This window comes from Bidens hawaiensis, unplaced genomic scaffold (assembly GCF_021521415.1).
Source record: "Bidens hawaiensis isolate Kalapana, Puna unplaced genomic scaffold, B.hawaiensis_p1.1 tig00030522_1, whole genome shotgun sequence".
Classification (NCBI taxonomy): Eukaryota; Viridiplantae; Streptophyta; class Magnoliopsida; order Asterales; family Asteraceae; genus Bidens; species Bidens hawaiensis.
Window position 1 is genome coordinate 205,802 of NW_027495090.1, and position 14,341 is coordinate 220,142.

The following is a 14,341-nucleotide window of genomic DNA, read 5'->3' on the forward strand; positions in this document are numbered from 1 at the left end:
ATCAACTGCCTCGATCACCTGTCGTTTTTCCATCGATGCTTCATCCCAAATGACTATTATAGATAACCTAATTAGTTCAGTAGCCTCACTCTGTGTTGTGAGGCCTCAAAATGAATTATTATCAACATTAAGGGAAATCTTGAATCTCGAGTGATCCGTTCTCCCTCCTGGCATATTATAATAAGACCATGTGAACGAACTTCAGCAAGTAAAGCTTTGTAAACAAATGTTTTTCGGTTTCAATTGGACCATCTATAAAGAACACACCTGGTAATAGGGTTGATCAACAAAACCGGTTCCTAGAACCGAACCGGTGGACCCGAACCGGTTCCTACCCGTTTTTTGAAGGAACCGGACCCTATCTGATTCAACCCAATGATCCGTGACCGGTTCTTGCATTTCTGAGTGGGGGCGGGTAGGAACCGGAACCGAACCGGAACCGGTTCTGGAACCGAACCATCCGGAACCGGTTAGGAACCGGTTCTAGCCGTTGGATCGATTATAGCCGTTGGAAATCGTTTTTTGGCCGTTTTTTGACCGTTGGGGTCAAAAATAGCCGTTTTTTGGCTCCCCCAAGCACCCCACTACTAGTATAAATAGGTATTTGGTGTCATGGGTTCATCACAACACTCAAAACGCAAACCCGAACGCAAAAAAATACAAAAAAAACGCTATTACAACGTTTTGAGTTCTCTAATCTCTTGTTTTCTCTTCTTCTATATTCATATTTGTTGTTATGGCTGCCTCACAATCATCGGTTGGTCAAGGTTCCAACGCCGAACCAAGTTTCGTTCGTATTGTACCTCATAATCGTAATCAAGAGATTTGGTGCAATTGGGATTTGGTTAAATTGAGTGACCATTCATTGAAGGCTCGGTGCAAGTTTTGTGGGGTTTATTTAAACCCACTTTCGAATTCAAATTTGAAGAAACACATCGAAAAACCGTATTGCAAGGCGTTGAAAAAGAACGTCGATTCGCAACAAACGCAAATGGATAGTGAAGGCGGAATATTTACATACCAAATTGATTGAGTTCAAGATCGTATGGCGAAGTTTGTGATTCAAGAAGCTTTGCCGTTTAGCCACTTCGACAACCCTCGCTTAACCGCCATGATTCGAGATACGCTTCAACCACAATACACTCACGTAAGTCGTCATACTCTTAAACGTTATTGTTTAAAATTGTGGAAGAAGGCCAAAGAGGTACTAATTGCATATTTTGAAAATATAAATACGGGAATAAACTTAACTAGTGATGTTTGGTCGGCTCCACATGGTCTACCCGAATCTTATCTTTGTGTCACCGCTCATTGGGTAGACCCGTCATCGTGGGAAATGATGAAACGCACCATTGCTTTCGAACTCTTTGAGTATCCACATACGGGAGATAATTTGTTTGAAATTTTAGATTATGTTATAAAAACTTATAAACTAGAAAATAAAATATTTTCAATGGCATTTGATAACGCGTCGAATAATACATCGGCGGTAGATAAATTAAAATTAAAATATACGCCGATTTGCAATGGTGTATTTTTTCACTCAAGGTGTGTTGCACGTATCATTAATTTAATCGTGCAAGACGGACTTGCTTCGGATGAGGTTACATCGGTTATAAACGATTTTAGACTAATGATACATGAAGTTTTTAAGAAAAGTAAAAAAAGACAAATGGAATATAGAAAATTTTGTAAAGATACGGGAAGAAAAGCTTTGGGAGCTAATTGGGATGTACCTCATCGATGGAATTCCACTTGCATAATGTTTCAAAGTGCTTTGGAACAAAGAGAAACTTTACAAATGTTTCATTCTAGTCTTGCCGAGAATGATTTGGCAATCCCCTTTTCAAATGAGAAATGGGAAATTATCAATGACTTATCGACTTTTCTTGAAATTTTTAAAACATCAACTACGAAACTATCGGGAACGTATTATCCGACAAGTCCCTTGGTTCTTTCGGAGTTATTTTTAATGGTTAACAATCTTAAAGAATTTGAAAATAAAAGTCCAATGTTTTCAAACATCATATTACCAATGAAGTTTAAATTAAAAAAATACTTTCTTGAATTGCCACCGGTTTTTACTTGCGCCGCCGCTTTAAACCCAATGTTAAATGTTACGGGGGTTGAATGTGTGATAGACGAAATTTTTTCAGCCTTAGATATGCATGAACTTGACCCAAACTTTTCAACAGAGGCAAAAAATTATTTTAACTTGAATTTTAAATTTATGTATGACTTTTATTTAAATAAATATGGGTCAAACATACACATGCCTATGCCGGGGGGTCTTCATCAAGTTCAAGTGCTACTAGAGTACGAGATCCCATGATTAGCCTTATGAACACCGTTCGCAACGTAACGGCTAAAAAACAAAGGGGTAACACCCCTTCAAGCGAACTAGGAAGGTATAGTGCAAATGATTACTCTACCGGTTTATCCGAAGAGGAATATGGCACTTTTGATGTTTTGGCTTGGTGGAAGGTAAAGGAAACCGAGTTTCCGATTCTTGCCACCATGGCCCGTGATTTACTAACCGTCCAAGCTTCTACGCTAGCTTCGGAATCCGCTTTTTCTCTTAGTGGCAGGGTAATATCGGTGAGAAAAACAAGACTAAATTCGGAGTCGGTGGAGATGTGCATTTGCTTATAGGATCACTTGGACTCAATCGCTCGTATTCAACACATAACCACTCTCGAAGATGAAACACCACTTGATGTTCGAGTGCACGACGAACAAGAAGGCATTTCTACAAGTAATTCCGAGGAAGAAGTCGCCGCTCAATAATTACGACGAACAAGAAGGCTTTTCTAGAAATAATATGTCACAACTTTATATTTATAAGTTTAATGTTTTGTTAGTTTGTTTTTGAAGATTTTAAAACATATAACCCTTTTTTTTGAACTTCTTAAAGTAAATAAAATGAATTTTATGTTAATTGTTTTTTTTATTTTTCATGTTATACAAATACGAATCGTAGTTTAGAATCCAAATCGCAAACGAAAAACGAAAAAAAAAAAATTTACACTGTAACCGGTTGGAACCGGTTACAGTGTAGGAACCGGTTTAGGAACCGGTAAGAACCGGTTTGATAGGTTAGGGGTCCGAGGGTGGGAGAACCGGTTCGGTTCCCTAACCGGTTCGAGCCTGGAACCGGTTTAAAATGGGGTTTTGAATATAGTCCCAAACCGTTTTGAACATCTCTACCGGGTAAATCATTATCCACATGTTTCATTATCTCATCAAACACGATTAAATCCAATAATTTTTATATTGGATTCCATAACCTTTGGTGAAGATTTTACAAAACTAAAAATTAAAGTGATGGTCTGATGATACCTTTATATTGTATTTCCATTAAATCTCAGTAAGTTGCATGTCATTCGATTTCGTTAATCCACTGCTGCATCATCATAACCAACCAACCATTACTAAAATCCCAACAATTAAACACACACATTATGCAATACAATCAAAGACACGAACCACTTGGAAACAACATTTACAATCAGGTTTCTCTTTCTTTTCTTTAACAATATGTTCCTAGAAAAATGAAACTAAGTAATATATGAATCTGCTTGTATTAATAAGGAAAATATATAATTTAATACTTGATTTTAAGGTTTAAACTAATAATTATTCGCATGATTAGAGTTTTAGCAAGAAAACCAAAATTGTAGGTTTTCAAAGTTTCAACAAAAACTAATAATGGTTTTAATATTTACCTAAAATTCTTTTAATTTTAAAAATATTAAATAAAGTGATATCAATGAAAATGTTAAACTTTGCACGTTAAGCATAATATAGTCAACAAAAATATGAATAATGAAAAAACAAACAACTAATGGTATCTTAGTTATGAAAAAAAAGATATATAATGAAAAGTTTTAAATATATTAAATCGTGATTGTATCTTTCCAAATAAACAAAGAATTCGAATTTTATGACCATATTTAAATTTATGTTTCTTGGTTTTGAAAAAAGGCTAAAAAAAGATGAGAATGACTAAGGAAGTGACAAGTGGCACAAGTGAATAGTCGGGACGAAAGCGACTACTCGATGTCTCTAAAAGACATAAAAATAAATTTAGTGATTTATAAATAATTTCATATACATTCCATAATATTTACCAAATATCATATATATCCAAAGGAAACACTTTATGTTCATGATGTTTTGATCTTTTGTATCGAATCAAGTAAAAAAAATTAACAAAAAATTCAATTTAGGAAAGGAAAAAAATACCATGGGAAAAATTGGTAAAGTAATAAACAAAAAAGAAAATAAGGCATAAAAAAAGTTTAAAAAATTGTAAAAATAAAATTTAAAGATTTAGTGTGAAATGGTTATATTATAAATTAGTTTTTACAAAATACATAATGGATATATATAGATATGATATATTGATAACTTTAAATGAACATATAATATTTACAAATTTATTTAGATATATATGATATTTAAAAAAGGACCTTACGTTTTGGTCGAGAAAAAAAACCAATAATTTGTTTTCACGGAGGACAGGAAACAAACTCAACCCAAACGAAAGACAGAGTATACAAAACTCCATAGTGCGTGAGTGATGAGAAAGAGTCAATAGAATGCACATCTATGATCAATTTTACCTTCAATTATAACACAAATAAAAATGAATAGAATGTACATCATGTTTGTAGTCAATATTTGAAGTAACAAGCAACTCAAACTTTCAAAATTGATTCAGGTCTGATAACAATATCATTAGGCTTAATAGTTTTGTATGGGCTAGGTACTTGGGTTGGGTTGTGATACAACTCTAATTTGCCTTCTTTGGCATAAGTTAAATAAGTCAAGTAGGCTTAGTAGTTCAATATGGGTTGTGTTGCAAACTTGAAATTTGAATTTAACTCAATGATTGATTTGAGGTATGTATACTGATAATTCGTTTAGTCTGAAATTGTGAAAAACAGAAGTTCAAAGATTTCTACCGTTGTAAATTAGCTTCTACATTTAATGATGAGTTATGCACCCTTCCTTCTAGATTTCATTTTATCATATCTTACCACTTTCAAAGTTCTAAAAGTACCATATAAACAAATACCATAATGAATGTTAAAAAAAATGTCACCAAAGAAAACTCACAGTGTACAATCACTTACAAAACTTTAAAACACACCAACACAATTAACTTAATAAAAAGTTGGTATCCGTGAAAATTTGCAACCACATAAAAAGCATATGACATAAACAACTAACTGAATAATAATATAGTTTCCGTGGCAATCACACAAAAAACATAAAACATGAACAAATAAGGTTACAAGGAAGAAGAATACCGGAAACCGATTATTGTATTGTAGAGCCACTCAATTAAAACCTTCTATGAGTTTGATAAAGCTGAAAAACACAGATGAAGTGTGCTGAAACAATTATATAAATATAACAACAAATAATCTAAGTGTAATGATAAATGATGAACATGAGAAACATGGTGCCTTTACCACAACTGATCCTTGGTGTTTGTGTTTTGATGTATCTTGAAGAATAGAAGAGTATATAGCGTGCGGTTATATGAACTAGTTAAAAGATGGCTCTTGAAGAATAGGAGAGTATATAACGTGATGTTATATGAACTGGTTAAAAGATGGCTGAAAACTGACATGATATCTTCAAAAGTAAGAGAATCTTCACCTGCAAATTGTTGGTCCATGCTATGCTGTGGTTTAATCTGAATCTGAATCTGAATTGCACGTAACTGACTGTCAATAATAACACCTATCATCTTCATTTTCTGTTTCTTCAATTATTATTATGTGTCCGGATCTCGTACACATTTTCTATCTCTTAATTTCATCTTGTGAGATTCCAGATCTTGTACTGGATCTGTATACTATGGTGTCTTTGATTACATGCCTCATAATTTTGTCATCGGTGGGGTAGGGACTAGTGATTAATCGGGATTAGTATGGATTAATCGGATTGGATTTTGTATGCAATTTTCCCAATATATACACCAAATTTTATATACAGAGTTTTCGATTTTGACCGTAGCGGCCACTAGTCGGTGGGGTACCGACATCGGCGGGATTTCTACAACCATGGTTTTAGTTCAAATGTTACTTTGTAGATAGGGCCAAATTGAATGATAGATAAACTGACCTAGCACTGTATTCTTTTAGTGGTTTCTACTTTCTAACCCTAGTCTAGTTTTGTTAACTTACTTCTGCTTTGCTTCTAATCACATACAGGTAGCTGGCTAGTAATTGTGGTCTTGGCTTAAAAAATGGCACAGATAACAACAGATGAACTGGTAAAGAGTTTTACTTAATTGTTTATATATAGTTTATTGAAAACATTTGTTTGGCTTAACTTTTTATCTATGTGTGTGGATACATTGGTGTTGTCAGCGTAAATCTGAAGGGGATATCATGGATGCCAGTAAATCTGTTTTTAATTTGGGGTCTGTTGTTGGTGATTTAACAATCGAAGAAGATGCAGGCAGGTACACTTCTATATCCTTGGTTCAACCAAAATTAAGATAATGTGGTCATGCAGACTGTTTCTGTTTTTAGTTTTATTATTGGTGGATTTTAAATGTTGTTGCTATGCGATGAAAAGTCAAAAGCTTTGATTTTGAGTTTTCTGAATCAATGAATGGTTTGCTTCAGCAATGATATATCATTGGAAGGACTACAACAGGAGCTTGAAGAGTGTAAAGCTGACGAGGTACTTTTACTTATATAGACGCTTCTTCAGTTGTATATTTGATAGTTTCATTATTTATTAAATCTATATTGTTTCTATGTACACTTCTTTATATATCTTTCAAAGCTATCCTGCCTAAAACCATTGATGTGTATTGTGGTTTGAATTTAGACATTCGTTCATTAAACGAACGATACACAAACACGAATGGACATAACTAGACATAGATGAGCGAACATAGCTGAGCTAAAACCAATTAGAAGTAGATGTGAACAACAATATGTTGGGCCTAAAAAGTTATTAAAGCTCATTAAATTGTAATGCCTCTAAAAACCTAAATGAATATATTAACAAACGTCAACGACAAACTTAAACAATGTAAACTAACGAACATAAATGAATGCAAATGAACAAACATAAGCAAATTTAAATTAACCAACATTACATAAAACAAATTTAAGTGAACCAGTGTAAAGGAACAGACATAAACGAAGTTAACTGAACAAACCTAAACGGACGTTCACGAACAAAAATGAATGAACGTCAACGCACGCTCACGAACATAAATGAACGAACAAGACATGTGTTCATGTTCTTTTGTTTAACTAAATGAACACAAAATTTCTGTTCATGTTCGTTTGTGTATTAAAAAAACGAACTTCCCTCCATACGTTCGTTTACTGGCCTAGGTCTGATATGATCGTACCATTTTATTTAAAATTTGGTGTTTATAAGTGTTGTCATTTCTTATGTGAGGACAATCATATTTTTATGTAGTTCTACTTATAATGGCAACTGAAATTTGTATTTTGACACGTATATATTTCTGTGTAATGAGGTTGTTACTTCTTTGTACTTAGGCTGTTGCAAACATATTATCGAAAGGTGTGAAACTGCGGGAGTACACCAAAGGAGTTGAAAACAATTTACGCCAAGTAGAATTGGACTCAATTCAGGCAGGTGGCCTAGCATTGTGCTTGTTTTTTGACAATGATCACACACACACACACACTCAGATATATATATATATATATATATATAAATGTTTAAAAGATGTTTGCATTTATACTAACCTAACTTACCTTTTTATAAACAGGAATACATAACAGAGAGTGATAATCTAGTGTCACTGCATGATCAAATCCGTGATTGTGACATCATTCTTTCACAAATGGAAACTCTACTTGGTGGATTTCAGGTAATTGATTATGTTTTAGACATAAGTGCATTTGCATTATTAAAATTATGATGATACTTTTATATTACATTATTCAAATTATCTCATATTTATTGTGGTAGGTTGAAATTGGTTCAATTAGTTCAGACATAAAAATTCTTCAAGAGAAATCTTTAGATATGGGACTGAAGCTAAAAAATCGCAAGGTATTGTTTTTTAATTTCTATATTGCATACTTATCAATTTTTTATAGTGATCATACTTTTATATTACATTCTTCAAATAGGTGCCTGATGTTATAAAGCACATCTTTTAATTGCAACTTTGGCTTTCATGTATTAATATAAAAGTTCATGATTTACAGTATTTGCCATATTTCACAGGTTGCAGAATCAAAATTAGCTAAATTTGTTGAAGAAATAATTGTACCACCAAGGATGATAGACATAATTGTTGATGGAGAGGTAATTAGTTTTGAGCTTCTTTTTTATTACTCTTGCTTCTGTGAAAAGATTGTCTTTTTGTTAAAAGCAATAAAATCCAATGTACTGAAATGTTTTGAGATATTCTGCGACATTTGATTTGTATTTTTGTATCAAACATACTGCAGTATTGTATGTATTTGATTTTAAATTTTATTTTAGGTAAATGATGAATACCTGAGGACTCTTGAGATTCTGAGTAAGAAGCTGAAGTTTGTGGAAGTAGATCCCATGGTTAAAACTTCAAATGCTCTAAAAGATGTTCAGCCCGAATTAGAAAGACTTAGACAAAAAGCAATTTCAAAGGTAAAGTAAACGGATTGGCCTATTTCATTTTTGTTGGTTGCACTGCTGTACTTCACTTCTCTTTGTTTATTGTATATTCTTTCCAACTTTCAGGTTTTTGAATTCATGATTCAGAAGCTTTATGCATTGAGGAAACCTAAAACAAATATCCAGATTCTTCAACAGAGCATTCTGTTAAAATACAAGTCCGTTCTCTCTTTTAACTGTGTTCAGTATGATATTTCCAGTAGTTATGGTATCTATTGCACGTAAATCTACTTGTAGGTGGCAATCATGACTCATTCAAATAATGGGTTAATTTAGGAAAAACCAAAAATCGGATATGGGGTTCATCTGGGACACCTTTCATTAGTCAACTGATCAAAATGCGTCATCTTAAATTAGTCAACGGGTCAAATTGGGTTACCTCAAAGTAGTCAATGAGTCAAAATGGGTAACTATTATAAATCTCCGTAACTTAAAGAAAGGTCCAAACGGGTAGCACTACTCATGACCATCGTTTGTCTTTACCTACACTCCACTGTGTGGCACCACGACACTCCACCGCCCGATGCCCCTGCCGTGGGCCGTGGCTAATCCACTCTGTTGCCGTTGCCAGCTGCACACTCACCCCTACTATCTTCACCACCAACCACCACAATCAATGGGGGTGAGGATGGTTGGGGGTGGTGTGGGTACTTTTTATATTCTTTTTTTAAACTACTCATTTTAACCTAGGGTTGGGGTGGAATGGGTACTTTGTTTCTAAAACGAGTCATTTTGACCCCTGGGTGGGTGGGTACTTGTTTTTAGAACGACAAAAATTAAACCGTTAGGTGTGGTGGTACCTTTTGCTGTAAAACGACTCTTTTTATCTCAGGGTGGGGTGGACATATTTTAATTCTTTTTTCTAAAAGACTTATTCTAACCGGGGGGGTGGGTGAGTACTTTTTTAATAAGGACTCATTTTAACCAGTTGCGTGATGCGCACGCACCACGTATGTGAGGCCTTTGTTATTAAAAAAATTACTAAATATATATTTATAGATAATATTTAAACTTTTTAAATTTTAATCACTAAAAAGTAAGAGTTTAAAATAAGTAAATAAAAAAAGGCTATAGTACCACCGAAGAAATTTTATGTATACACAAAATCAGTCCTTAACTCTATGTGTACAAGAAGTTTATGCATAATGTGCAAGTAATCTATGCATAAACTTAGTTTAACTCAGAATTCGCACATCGTACATTTTGCGATTTAGAGCGCATCATCGAGCATCATGGAATCGTAGCGCATCGGTCCACCTGATGCGATCTCATCGGTGCATCGTGCATTAAATGCTCCTGATGTTCGCGCTTTAAAACCAAGATTTTAACCCGATTCTATATTGGCCAAACTCGTTTTGACCCCTACCAAATTGTTACTTTTCCAAAATGGCCCGCATTAACCCATGTTCATTTTTGCTTAGAGCCTGTTTTGATTCGATCTCATTTTGTTTATAACCCATTCTGACCTGAACCCGCCCGACTCGTCCAGTTTGCTTGGTCTATATCTACTAATAGTATTTCAGTTATGTGTGTGTGTTAGGATATCTTGTAATGACACTATTATTTAGATTAATCATATATTATCGGGCCTATTACTCATGCAGGTATGCTATTTCCTTTCTTAAAGAGCACGGGAAGGAGATTTATAATGAAGTTCGGGCAGCATATACCGATACCATGAACAAGGTAGACTAATTATATCACTCCTAAGACCTTGATTATTATTTTATTTGTGTACTTTTAGTTAATATTTTTCTATTATTCAGGTCTTAAGCGCTCATTTTCGTGCTTATATTCAAGCATTAGAGAAACTACAACTAGATATAGCAGGCCCCACTGATCTAATAGGTGTTGACACCAGAAGCACAAGCCTTTTTTTACGAGGAAGAGAACCATTGAAAAACCGGTCTGCTATCTTTGCTCTCGGTGATAGGATAAACATTCTCAAGGTCTTATAAGTAAATTTAATTATTGCTGTTTGTTTTCTCACCACCTGGCATTTCAGTTATTTTATTTTGTTACTTCTTGTTTAGGAAATTGATGAGCCTTCATTAATCCCACATATTGCTGAAGCAAGCTCAAAAAAATATCCTTACGAAGTTCTGTTCAGAAGCTTGCATAAGTTGCTTATGGATACTGCCACATCAGAGTACTGTATATTTGTTTTTTAGTTCTTTCTATCACACATTGACACACACACACACACACAGTGGTGTATTTTGTACTCAGAATATGCAATTTGACTTTTATAATGTTTTGCAGATATGTGTTCTGTGGTGATTTCTTTGGTGAAGAGACTGTATTTTATGAAATATTTTCAGGTATTGAAGAGATTTCTAAAACACATTTGTTTATTTTCAATAGTATATATATTCAGCAGTAACATTTATTTAATTTTGATTTTTTGTCAGGACCATTTGCTGTAATGGATGAGCACTTTGGTACAGTTCTTCCAAATTCCTTTGATGCAATAGGTATAATGCTTATGATCCGCATCACACATCAACACCAGGTAATAACTCAAGTTTGTAATATTAATATTATAAGAATAACACTTTTTCTTTGTATAATACTTCATTTTATTCATTCTCTTTTCAGCTCATAATGTCTAGGCGACGGATTCCATGTCTTGATTCTTACCTAGACAAGGTAACGTCTTTTTATAATAATGTTTTAATATTTTGTATTTTTGTTGATATTACTATATTTTACGTACATTATATGATTGTGGTTAGGTGAATATATCATTGTGGCCACGTTTCAAGATGGTATTTGATATGCACATAAACAGTCTGCGCAACGCGAATGTGAAATCACTGTGGGAAGATGATGTGCACCCACATTATGTCATGAGGCGTTATGCTGAGTTTACAGCTTCACTTATTCAACTTAATGTTGACTATGGGGACGGGCAGGTTTAACTTATAACTCCCGTGTTTAATGAATTCATTATGTGAAACCGAGAGGCGTTAACTTTTTTAATTTCTGTTTCCTTCACAGCTTGATCTGAACATGGAAAGACTGAAAATGGCCATTGATGACTTGCTAATTAAGCTTGCTAAAATGTTCACAAAACCGAAACTGCAGACAGTTTTTCTTATTAATAACTATGACATGACAATTGCAGTTTTAAAGGTAAGGTCCTTGTTTTGGTCGCACCATATATGTGTGTGTGTGCGCACGCGCTATTAAATGTTGACTTATTAGCTATAATTCAATTTCATTTCTAGGAAACGGGCCCAGAAGGTGGCAAAATTCAGGCCCATTTTGAAGAGCTTTTGAAGAATTATACAGCTATTTATGTGGTGAGTTATTAACTACACACTACCCTTTAATAATTACCTTTTTAGGAATGGAACCGCTTTGACTTTGACCTGTTACTAAACGGGCCCAGACCGCTCATTGTGCACCACTAGTTACTTGGGCAGTTAATTAACACTTTCTTGCTTCTCACAGGAAGAATTGCTGTTAGAGCATTTCAGCAATCTGATCAAGTTTGTCAAAACCCGAGCCTGTGAGTTTATGAATATTCATCACATTCTATGTTAGCTATTGATTATGTCAGTCAAAGACTAAGGTTGACTTTTTGAATGCAGCTGAGGACCCGAATGGATCTGACAAACCGATCACTGTGGCAGAAGTTGAACCGCTAGTTAAAGATTTTGGAAGTAGGTGGAAGGCGGCAATAGAATTAATGCATAGTGATGTAATCACTTCATTTAGCAACTTTTTATGTGGAATGGAGATATTAAAAGCCTTGTTGACGCAACTTTTACTTTACTATACGCAACTCTCCGATTGCATGAAAAAGATTGCTGGTGGGTCCGCCCTCAACAAAGATCTCGTTCCCATATCATCTATTATGTATGAAATCAGAAAGTTCAGGACATTTTAGAAGATCATAAAACTTGAGTTTGTCTGTTCATACAACCTTTTCACTTTTAAACTGTGTAAGAATATTGTTTTTTTGCAATGATTCTTAATACGATTGTTATAACATTTGTTAACGTTTGTAGTCGTCACTGTCATGGATCAGATCGGCTATGATCTAGTATACGATCTAATAAATGGAATTGATCTCACCATTTATTCAACTAATCTAAATTTTATTAACAGCTTTTAACACAAACTTTAGTAACTAATTACATAGTAAGTACATTATAAAAGGTGAACAAAACTTGATCCTTTTTATGCAAGATACATTACAAGGTGACTGAATTTTCACATTTATAATATTTAAGCGCTTAAATTCATCGTGCTTCTAAGCTTGGTTTTAAAATGCGCGCATCAGGAGCGTGCAATGTCAAAAAATTAGTTTCACATTTTAATTTTGACTTTTAATCGTCAACTTTTTTGAGCATCCCCATCCATCTCTATTTCCATGCAATCTTGATAATGAATAACCAAAAACCATGGATACCCATTGTTCTCAGTTTCTTCTGAATAAAATAATCTGCTCTTCATTTCAATTTGGACTTTTTGGTCAGCTTTCTATTGTTGTTTCCATTCAATCTTGACTTAAAAACAACCAAAAACCAGGGATACTAACGTCAAAGAACTGATTTTTGTTTCAATCTGAAGAAAATAAGATTCTACTAGAGTGTCAATTTGCTACATGATTATTTTGGTGTTATTGTTAAGGACTAATCTTTCATCTTCTTCCCAGTTCATATGTTAGATATAGCAAAAACTATTTTAATCATGCTAAGTTAAGTAAAGAAACATGTATACCTACTTATAAGTTATAGGCTTCATTAAAACTTTAAAGAAGATATAAAGTATAAAAATTAGATGTTAATACAAGATATATCTGATAAGGTCATTATGAACTTCATAAAACTTCAAAAAAAGATATAAATTATTAAAACTGCATTAATAAGTACGGTTGAAGAAGTCGCTAGGCGCTGACGGGTCGAGGAGTACTCGGGAATTAATCGGCGAGTACTCGGCCTATGCAGGTTGTGGAGTACTAGGCGTGATATTTACAACCATGATTAAAAGAACTTTATGCTTTAATATAACATTTCTACAGATGTAATAGATTTAAAAAAAAAAGTTCCATTATTTCTTTAAACCTAGATCATTGAAAATTCAGGGATTACTTGTGGAGTACTAGGCGTGACTTTTACAACCATGATTAAAAAAACTTTATGCTTTAATATAACATTTCTACAGATGTAATGGATTTTTAAACCTAGATCATCATCAAAAGCTAGATTCTTATTTAACCACTCTACCTTAAACTAAATGATATGTAGATATTTTTTAAAATGGTTATGATTTGATGTGCAGTCTTTTTTTAACTTAAATACCCTTCCACCATTTAACATCGATGCCCATAACAAAAACATCGTGATCGTAAATAACATTTTCAATAACATACAGCTCATACAACCTTAAAACAATTCATTTAATATTTGAAAAATGTTAAAATTAGCTCGTATAAAATATACGGTTTGCGTACAAATCCGTTTGGCATGTATAAAATGCTATATAGACTTGTATGATATTTACATGAACGTGTATATGTAATAACTTAAACAAAAATTGACAGTTTGGTAATTAACATAAATCATCACAAACAAAAAATAGCGCATGGTAGAGATGTTCAAAACGGTTTGGGACTAGGAACCGGAACCGGTTCCTAACCGGTTCTTATATTCAA

At 33.7% G+C, this 14,341-nt stretch overlaps 1 protein-coding gene across 3 annotated transcripts; it reads left to right on the top strand.

The window, feature by feature from the left end:
* Window positions 1-6,217: 6,217 nt before the first annotated feature.
* Window positions 6,218-12,621, top strand: LOC143580548 (vacuolar protein sorting-associated protein 52 A-like). 3 transcript variants are annotated; one of them, XR_013143676.1, is made up of 20 exons: window positions 6,218-6,289; window positions 6,387-6,481; window positions 6,648-6,705; window positions 7,545-7,640; window positions 7,781-7,882; window positions 7,984-8,067; window positions 8,245-8,325; window positions 8,506-8,649; window positions 8,743-8,834; window positions 10,281-10,362; window positions 10,443-10,625; window positions 10,710-10,825; window positions 10,939-10,997; window positions 11,088-11,188; window positions 11,275-11,325; window positions 11,412-11,591; window positions 11,677-11,810; window positions 11,913-11,981; window positions 12,133-12,190; window positions 12,273-12,400. XR_013143676.1 is itself a non-coding variant. In XM_077063539.1 (20 exons), the coding sequence occupies exons 1-20, from the start codon at window positions 6,263-6,265 to the stop codon at window positions 12,569-12,571; spliced, it is 2,118 nt and encodes a 705-aa protein (XP_076919654.1). In that variant the 5' UTR covers window positions 6,218-6,262; the 3' UTR covers window positions 12,572-12,621. The 3 variants fall into 3 exon arrangements, 2 of the variants coding, with proteins under 2 accessions (XP_076919654.1, XP_076919655.1); XM_077063539.1 differs by having other exon boundaries at window positions 11,677-11,811; window positions 11,907-11,981; window positions 12,273-12,621; XM_077063540.1 differs by lacking the exon at window positions 6,218-6,289 and having other exon boundaries at window positions 6,310-6,477; window positions 11,677-11,811; window positions 11,907-11,981; window positions 12,273-12,621.
* The last annotated feature ends 1,720 nt before the right edge of the window (window positions 12,622-14,341 follow it).